Source organism: Chiloscyllium plagiosum, unplaced genomic scaffold (genome assembly GCF_037043375.1).
Source record: "Chiloscyllium plagiosum isolate Xiang-an unplaced genomic scaffold, Cpla_swu_hap1 HiC_scaffold_7, whole genome shotgun sequence".
Classification (NCBI taxonomy): domain Eukaryota; kingdom Metazoa; phylum Chordata; class Chondrichthyes; order Orectolobiformes; family Hemiscylliidae; genus Chiloscyllium; species Chiloscyllium plagiosum.
The window spans coordinates 119,524,215-119,536,883 of record NW_028270145.1 but is presented as its reverse complement, the minus strand read 5'-3'; the positions used below and the strand labels follow the sequence as shown (position 1 = coordinate 119,536,883).

The following is a 12,669-nucleotide window of genomic DNA, read 5'->3' as shown; positions in this document are numbered from 1 at the left end:
TGCACTCTCACAAACACACACTCTCACACACAGTCACACATGCACTCTCACACACACACACTCTCACACACACACACTCACTCACACACAAACACACACACACTCTCACACACACACAAAGACACACACACTTTCACACACACTCACTCTCTCACACACACACAAACACACACACACACTCTCACACACACAAACACACACACTCTCACACACACTCACTCTCTCACACACACAAACTCTCACACACACTCACTCTCTCACACACACAAACTCTCACACACTCTCTCACACACAAACTCTCACACACTCTCACACACTCACTCTCTCACACACACACTCTCTCACACACTCACACACACTCACACACTCTCACACACACTCACTCTCACTCACTCTCACACACACACTCACTCTCACTCACTCTCACACACACACACTCACTCTCACACACAAACACACACACACTCTCACACACACACAAACACACACACACTTTCACACACACTCACTCTCTCACACACACAAACACACACACACTCACACACACAAACACACACACACTCTCACACACACTCACTCACACACACACTCACACACACACACACTCTCACACACACACACTCACACACTCTCATACACACACTCACTCACACTCACACACACTCACACTCTCACACACACACACACTCTCACACACACACACACTCACACAACACTCTCACACTCACTCACACTCATACTCACACACACTCACATACACACACACACACACACACTCACACTCACTCACATACACATTCTCACACTCACACACACTCACACTAACACACACTCACATACACATACACACACACTCACACTCACTCACATACACACTCTCACACTCACACACTCTAACACTCACACACACTCACTCACACTCACACTCACATACAAACTCTCACGCTCACACTCACACACTCACACTCACACACACACACTCACTCACACTCACACTCACTCACACGCACACACACTCACACACAGACACACACAGACACACACACACACACTCACTCACATAACACTCTCACACTCACTCACACTCATACTCACACACACTCACACTCACACACACTCACATACACACACTCACACACTCACTCACATACACATTCTCACACTCACACACACTCACACTCACACACTCACATACACACACTCACTCACACTCTCTCACAGACACTCTCACTCACACACACTCTCTCACACACTCTCACTCACACACACTCACACACACACACACACTCACACTCACACACACACTCTCACATTCACATACACACTCACACACATGTTCTCTCATACACACACTCTCGCACACTCACACACACACTCTCACACTCACACACACACACTAACACTAACACACACTCTCACACTCACACACACACTCTCACACTCACATTCTGTCACACACTCTCACATTCACACACACGCGCATTATCTCACACACACACACTCTCTCACACACTCTGACATTCACACACACGCGCATACTGTCTCTCACACACGCTCTCTCACATACACGCATTCTCACATACTCCACTCTCTCTCACACACACACTCACTCTCATACACACTCTTTTGCTCACACACAGTCACACACTCACACTCTCTCTCACACACTCACTCACACACACACACTCACGCTCACATGCACACACACTTACACACACACACACTCTCACACACACACACTCTCACACAGTCACATACACACTCTCACACACACGCACTCTCTCCCACTCACACACACACTCTCACACACACCCACTCTCTCCCACTCACACACGTTCTCTCTCACACACACACTCTCACACTCACACACACTCACATACTCTCACTTACGCACACACATACTCTCACACTCACACACACTCGCACACACACATACTCTCACACTCACACACACTCTCACATTCACACACACTCTCACACACACACTCACACACTCTCATATTCACACACACTCTCTCTCAGACACACACTCGCACTCTCACACACACACTCTCACACAGTCACACATGCACTCTCACACACACACACTCTCACAGTCACACATGCACTCTCACACACACACACTCTCACACACACACATACTCTCACACACACACACACTCACACACACACTCTCACACACACACTCTCACACCCTCTCTCTCACACACACACTCGCACTCTCACACACACACTCTCACACACAGTCACACATGCACTCTCACACACACACACACTCTCACACACAGTCACACATGCACTCTCTCACACACACACTCTCACACACACACTCACTCTCACACACAAACACACACACACACACACACAAAGACACACACACTTTTACACACACTCTCTCTCACACACACATAAACACACACACACTCTCACACACACTCACTCTCTCACACACACTCACTCTCTCACACACACAAACTCTCACACACACACTCTCTCACACACTCACTCTCTCACACACTCACACACTCTCACACACACTCACACACTCTCACACACACTCACACACTCTCACACACACTCTCACACACACACACTCTCACACACACACACTCTCACACACACACTCACTCTCACACACAAACACACACACACTCTCACACACATAAACACACACACACTCTCACACACACTCACTCTCTCACACACACTCACTCTCTCACACACACTCACTCTCTCACACACTCACACACTCTCACACACACACTCTCACACACACTCTCACACACACTCACTCTCACACACACACACACTCACTCTCACACACAAACACACACACACTCTCACACACACACAAACACACACACACACTCTCACACACACAAACACACGCACACTCTCACACACACAAACACACACACACTCTCACACACACTCACTCTCTCACACACACAAACTCTCACACACACACAAACTCTCACACACACACTCTCTCACACACACACTCACACACTCTCTCACACACACACACTCACACACTCTCACACACACACACTCTCACACACTCTCTCACACACACACACACACACACACTCACTCTCACTCACTCTCACACACACACACACTCACACACACACTCTCACACACACTCTCACACACACACTCTCACACCCTCTCTCTCACACTCACACTCGCACTCTCACACACACACTCTCACACACAGTCACACATGCACTCTCACACACACACACTCTCACACACAGTCACACATGCACTCTCTCACACACACACTCTCACACACACACTCACTCTCACACACAAACACACACACACACACAAAGACACACACACAAACACACACACACACTCTCACACACACAAACACACACACTCACTCTCTCACACACACAAACTCTCACACACACTCACTCTCTCACACACACACACTCTCACACACAGTCACACATGCACTCTCACACACACACACTCTCACACACAGTCACACATGCACTCTCACAAACACACACTCTCACACACAGTCACACATGCACTCTCACACACACACACTCACTCACACACAAACACACACACACTCTCACACACACACAAAGACACACACACTTTCACACACACTCACTCTCTCACACACACACAAACACACACACACACTCTCACACACACAAACGCACACACTCTCACACACACTCACTCTCTCACACACACAAACTCTCACACACACTCACTCTCTCACACACACAAACTCTCACACACACTCACTCTCTCACACACACAAACTCTCACACACTCTCACACACACAAACTCTCACACATTCTCACACACACACTCTCTCACACACTCACTCTCTCACACACACACTCTCTCACACACACACTCACTCTCTCACACACTCACACACACTCACACACTCTTACACACACTCACTCTCACTCACTCTCACACACACACTCACTCTCACTCACTCTCACACACACACACTCACTCTCACACACAAACACACACACACTCTCACACACACACAAACACACACACACTTTCACACACACTCACTCTCTCACACACACAAACACACACACACTTTCACACACACACACTCTCACACACACACAAACACACACACACTCACACACACAAACACACACACACTCTCACACACACTCACTCACACACACACACACACACACACAGACACTCTCTCACACACACACAGACACTCTCTCATACACACACTCACTCATACTCACACACACTCACACTCTCACACACACACACACACTCTCACACTCACACACACACACACACTCACACAACACTCTCACACTCACTCACACTCATACTCACACACACTCACATACACACACACACACACTCACACTCACTCACATACACATTCTCACACTCACACACACTCACACTCACACACTCACACTAACACACACTCACATACACATACACACACACACTCACATACACACTCTCACACTCACACACTCTAACACTCACACACACTCACTCACACTCACACTCACATACACACTCTCACGCTCACACTCACACACACTCACACTCACACACACTCACACACACACACTCACTCACACTCACACTCACACTCACTCACACGCACACTCACTCACACACACACTCACTCACATAACACTCTCACACTCACTCACACTCATACTCACACACACTCACACACACTCACATACACACACTCACACACTCACTCACATACACATTCTCACACTCACACACACTCACACTCACACACTCACATACACACACTCACTCACACTCTCTCACAGACACTCTCACTCACACACACACTCTCTCACACACTCTCACTCACACACACTCACACACACACACACTCACACTCACACACACACTCTCACATTCACATACACACTCACACACATGTTCTCTCATACACACACTCTCGCACACTCACACACACACTCTCACACACACACACTAACACTAACACACACTCTCACACTCACACACACACTCTCACACACACACTCACTCTCACACACAAACACACACACACACACACACACAAAGACACACACACTTTCACACACACTCTCTCTCACACACACATAAACACACACACACTCTCACACACACTCACTCTCTCACACACACTCACACTCTCACACACACTCACTCTCTCACACACACAAACTCTCACACACACACTCTCTCACACACTCACTCTCTCACACACTCACACACTCTCACACACACTCACACACTCTCACACACACTCACACACTCTCACACACTCTCTCACACACACACACTCTCACACACACACACTCTCACACACACACACTCTCACACACACACTCACTCTCACACACAAACACACACACACTCTCACACACATAAACACACACACACTCTCACACACACTCACTCTCTCACACACACTCACTCTCTCACACACTCACACACTCTCACACACACACTCTCACACTCACTCTCACACACACACAAACACACACACACACTCTCACACACACAAACACACGCACACTCTCACACACACAAACACACACACACTCTCACACACACTCACTCTCTCACACACACAAATTCTCACACACACACAAACTCTCACACACACACAAACTCTCACACACACACTCACACACTCTCTCACACACACACACTCACACACTCTCACACACACACACTCTCACACACTCTCTCTCACACACACACACACTCACTCTCACTCACTCTCACACTCACACACACACACACTCACACACACACTCTCACACACACACTCTCACACCCTCTCTCTCACACACACACTCGCACTCTCACACACACACTCTCACACACAGTCACACATGCACTCTCACACACACACACTCTCACACACAGTCACACATGCACTCTCACAAACACACACTCTCACACACAGTCACACATGCACTCTCACACACACACACTCTCACACACACACACTCACTCACACACAAACACACACACACTCTCACACACACACAAAGACACACACACTTTCACACACACTCACTCTCTCACACACACACAAACACACACACACACTCTCACACACACAAACACACACACTCTCACACACACTCACTCTCTCACACACACAAACTCTCACACACACTCACTCTCTCACACACACAAACTCTCACACACACTCACTCTCTCACACACACAAACTCTCACACACTCTCACACACACAAACTCTCACACATTCTCACACACACACTCTCTCACACACTCACTCTCTCACACACACACTCTCTCACACACACACTCACTCTCTCACACACTCACACACACTCACACACACTCACTCTCACTCACTCTCACTCACTCTCACACACACACTCACTCTCACTCTCACACACTCACTCTCACACACAAACACACACACACTCTCACACACACACAAACACACACACACTTTCACACACACTCACTCTCTCACACACACAAACACACACACACACACAAACACACACACACTCTCACACACACTCACTCACACACACACACAGACACTCTCTCACACACACACAGACACTCTCTCATACACACACTCACTCACACTCACACACACTCACACTCTCACACACACACACACTCTCACACTCACACACACACACACACACTCACACAACACTCTCACACTCACTCACACTCATACTCACACACACTCACATACACACACACACACACTCACACTCACTCACATACACATTCTCACACTCACACACACTCACACTCACACACTCACACTAACACACACTCACATACACACTCTCACACTCACACACTCTAACACTCACACACACTCACTCACACTCACACTCACATACACACTCTCACGCTCACACTCACACACACTCACACTCACACACACTCACACACACACACTCACTCACACTCACACTCACACTCACACTCACTCACACGCACACACACTCACACTCACACACAGACACACACAGACACACACACACACACTCACTCACATAACACTCTCACACTCACTCACACTCATACTCACACACACTCACACACACTCACATACACACACTCACACACACATTCTCACACTCACACACACTCACACTCACACACTCACATACACACACTCACTCACACTCTCTCACAGACACTCTCACTCACACACACACTCTCTCACACACTCTCACTCACACACACTCACACACACACACACTCACACTCACACACACACTCTCACATTCACATACACACTCACACACATGTTCTCTCATACACACACTCTCGCACACTCACACACACACTCTCACACACACACACTAACACTAACACACACTCTCACACTCACACACACACTCTCACACTCACATTCTGTCACACACTCTCACATTCACACACACGCGCATTATCTCACACACACACACTCTCTCACACACTCTGACATTCACACACACGCGCATACTGTCTCTCACACACGCTCTCTCACATACACGCATTCTCACATACTCCACTCTCTCTCACACACACACTCACTCTCATACACACTCTTTTGCTCACACACAGTCACACACTCACACTCTCTCTCACACACTCACTCACACACACACTCACGCTCACATGCACACACACTTACACACACACACACTCTCACACACACACTCTCACACAGTCACATACACACTCTCACACACACGCACTCTCTCCCACTCACACACACACTCTCACACACACCCACTCTCTCCCACTCACACACGTTCTCTCTCACACACACACTCTCACACTCACACACACTCACATACTCTCACTTACGCACACACATACTCTCACACTCACACACACTCGCACACACACATACTCTCACACTCACACACACTCTCACATTCACACACACTCTCACACACACACTCACACACTCTCATATTCACACACACTCTCTCTCAGACACACACTCGCACTCTCACACACACACTCTCACACAGTCACACATGCACTCTCACACACACACACTCTCACAGTCACACATGCACTCTCACACACACACACTCTCACACACACACATACTCTCACACACACACACACTCACACACACACTCTCACACCCTCTCTCTCACACACACACTCGCACTCTCACACACACACTCTCACACATGCACTCTCACACACACACACACTCTCACACACAGTCACACATGCACTCTCTCACACACACACTCTCACACACAGTCACACATGCACTCTCTCACACACACACTCTCACACACACACTCACTCTCACACACACACACACAAAGACACACACACTTTCACACACACTCACTCTCTCACACACACATAAACACACACACAAACTCTCACACACACTCACTCTCTCACACACACTCACTCTCTCACACACACTCACTCTCTCACACACACAAACTCTCACACACTCTCACACACACACTCTCTCACACACTCACTCTCTCACACACTCACACACTCTCACACACACTCACACACTCTCACACACACTCTCACACACACACACTCTCACACACACACACTCTCACACACACACTCACTCTCACACACAAACACACACACACTCTCACACACACAAACACACACTCACTCTCTCACACACACATAAACACACACACACTCTCACACACACTCACTCTCTCACACACACTCACTCTCTCACACACACAAACTCTCACACACTCTCACACACACACTCTCTCACACACTCACTCTCTCACACACTCACACACACTCTCACACACACACACTCTCACACATACTCACTCTCTCACACACACTCACTCTCTCACACACTCACACACTCTCACACACTCTCACACACTCACACACTCTCACACACACTCACTCTCACACACACACACACTCACTCTCACACACAAACACACACACACTCTCACACACACACAAACACACACACACACTCTCACACACACAAACACACGCACACTCTCACACACACAAACACACACACACTCTCACACACACTCACTCTCTCACACACACAAACTCTCACACACACACAAACTCTCACACACACACTCTCTCACACACTCAGACACTCTCTCACACACACACACTCACACACTCTCACACACACACACTCTCACACACTCTCACACACACACACACTCACTCTCACTCACTCTCACACTCACACACACCCTCACACTCACACACGCACTCACACACACTCACTCACACTCACGCTCACATGCACACACACTTACACACACACACACTCTCACGCACACACACACACTCTCTCACAGTCACATACACACTCTCACACACATGCACTCTCCCACTCACACATACTCTCCCACTCACACACATGTTCTCTCTCATACACACACTCTCACTCACACACTCTCACACTCACACACACTCTCACACACACACATACTCTCACACACACACTCGCACACACACACATACCCGCACACACACACATACCCGCACACACACACACACACTCTCACACACACTCACATTCGCGCACACTCTCTCTCACAAACACACTCGCACTCTCACACACAGTCACACATGCACTCTCACACACACACACTCTCACACACACACATACTCCCACACACACACATACTCTCACACTCACACACACTCTCACACTCACACACTCTCACACTCACACACACTCTCACACACACACACTCTCACACTCTCTCACACTCTCACACACACACTCTCACACACAGTCACACATGCACTCTCACACACACACTCTCTCACACACAAACACACACACACTCTCACACACACACAAACACACACACACTCTCACACACACTCACTCTCTCACACACACAAACACACACACACTCACTCTCTCACACACAAACTCTCACACACACAAACTCTCACACACACTCACTCTCTCACACACACAAACACACACTCTCTCACACACACACACTCACACGCACACACGCATTCTCTCACACACACTCACATGGACTCTCTCACACACACTCACACGGACTCTCTCACACACACTCACACGGACTCTCTCACACACAGTCTCTCACACACACTTACATACACCCACACTCACATTCACACACACTCACACTCTCTTTTTCTCACACACACGTCTTCTCTCACACACACTCACTCACACTCTCTCATGCACAGACTCACACACACACAGGATCACACATTCGCAAACATTCACACTCCCAAACACACACCTCATAAATATACACTCTCTTACACAGTCGTAAAAACATACTCTCTCACACACACTCTCCCACACACTCGCAAACACACACATTCCCAAACATACACACTCACACATATGGCCCCTTTCTCTCACATACACTTTCACAAATACACACACACTTTCAAACACTCACACTCTCTCACACACGCTTGCAAACACACACATTCTCACACACATGGACACATACATGCACTCTCATACACAAACATATTCTGTCACACACACTGTCTCTCACACACACACACACACACACACACACCCTCACACACACATTGTTTCTGATTTGGAGATGCCGGTGTTGGACTGGGGTGGACAAAGTTAAAAATCACACAACACCAGGTTATAGTCACTCCTTCATCAGGAGCGTCACTCCGAAAGCTAGTGTGCTTCCAATTAAACCTGTTGGACAATAACCTGGTGTTGCGTGATTTTTAACATAGTGTGTGAGAGCGTATCAGAGAGTGTGTCAGAAACAATGTCTCACACTCTGTCTTACGTAGGCTCTGTCACTTGCACACTCTCTCTTTCTTTCATACTAACTCAGTCACGCACTCTAACCCACACAGTCTCTCTCTCTCTCAATCTCTGTCTCTCACTCACTCACAAACACAGTCTCTCTTACACACTCTCTATGACTCTCTCTCTATCACACACACAAACAAGCACAAACTCTGACAGTCTGAGGGTAACAGGATCAGTGAGGGGGCAGATCGTTTCGGGTGAATCACAGTTCCTTCTCTAAAGCTCCAATTGACATGTTGACATGCTGACACCCACATGGTTTCGGCCGGATGGAGTTAGAGTTAAGGATTTCTAGAGAGTTCTCTCTCTCAGAGAGAAAATATGACTGGCCTGGCCTCAGGTTTGGGATGGTATTCTCGATGGGATTCCTCGACACCAGCTCCCAGCCAATGGCCAAGCTCCCTCTGAGGACATCAGGCCCTCAGCCCAATCCATCAGGTCCAGGGAGATTGTCTCCATGCAGCCTGATACCCTGTGATAATCTTTTATCAAACAGAAATCTGACAAACTTCCTCCAAAACCTGATTGAACCCCCAGCCTCAATACACACATTACTGACTCCCAAAATCCCACTCCACATTCCCTCACTCCCTCAAACCTTCCTCTCTCACTGAGTGATCCGATTTCATTTGATTTATTATTGTCACATGTACCTGGGGACAGTGAAAGGCTCTGTTTTGTGTGCAGTTCAAGCAGATCGTACCGTACACAGACAGACGAGAGCGAGGGGTACAGTGTTACAGCTGCAGAGGAGGTGCACAGAGAGAAAGATCGACACTCGAGCTGAAATTGGGAGGTTATTTGGGATAAAAAGATTCAAAACAGGCTCAGATTCACTTCATAGAGAGTGATGTTACTGAAGGGTCATCACACCCTGACTGTGCTTATAGAGAGGGAGGGGGAGGGGGAGAGGGAGAGGGTGACAGAGTGAGGGAGAGGGAGTGAGGGAGAAGGTGAGGGAGAGGAAGTGAGAGTGAAGGAGAGTGGGAATGAGGGAGAGAGGGTGAGGGAGAGGGGGAAGAGGAGGGAGAGGGAGAGAGGGAGAGAGGGAAAGAGTGGGTAAGGGAGAAGTTGAGGGTGAAGGTGAGAGTGAGTGAAGATGCACTTTGACAAGTAAACTTCCTCCAAATAAGAGCAGTCCTTTTTAAACACACTCTCTCTCACACACACACACAGACACAGAGACACACAAAGCCACACACAGACACACACACACAGACAAACAGACACACAGACACACACACACACAGACACACACAGACACACACACACAGAGCAAAGAGAGAGTTGATGTAAGTAATCTTGGCGAAAGGGCCATGTTACCATGTATGATGGCGAGAGTCACTGTGAAGGTTGTCTTCATGATGCTGAGATGTTGGATTGTAGTTTGGCCGCACTCAGACTGACTTGTTGAGTTGGTTTCACCTGCTGTTGTTGCTGACTGGAGCAGGGTGCACTGGGAGCTGAGATCCGTGTTCCTAACGGGCTTCAGGTAATCACAGGAACCTCAGTTAACACGGACTGCAGCTTCCAGGCTGCACTCAGTCATACAATCTTCCTGGAAACCATGGCAACCAATGCTTGTTGTCAGGTTAACCTCAGAAGATGGGTTTGAGGAATGTGCATGTAAGCCCAGTGAGATCACTTTCTCTCTCTCTCTCTCTCACAAACAGAGTTCCTGCTTGTACCTGCCTCTCTGACAAATTCTGCTGATGGCTCACTCTGTGCAGACACATCCTGACGCAGTGATCTGTGTGGGTGACATACACAACCCATCACCACCTCACACAGCATACCCCAAAATCACAGAATCCCTACAGTGTGGAAACAGGCCATTCGGCC

The 12,669-nt window shown here is 48.2% G+C and overlaps 1 protein-coding gene across 1 annotated transcript in view; it reads right to left on the bottom strand.

The window, feature by feature from the left end:
* The window catches only part of LOC148149688 (basic phospholipase A2 PA-12C-like), a 52,763-nt gene extending 40,394 nt beyond the window's left edge, over positions 1-12,369 (bottom strand). The window contains exon 1 of the mRNA XM_087989426.1: positions 12,151-12,369. Coding sequence (XP_087845552.1) covers positions 12,151-12,190 — 40 coding nt within the window. The 5' untranslated portion in view covers positions 12,191-12,369. The remainder of the gene's footprint in view (positions 1-12,150) is intronic.
* Between the last annotated feature and the right edge of the window lie 300 nt (positions 12,370-12,669).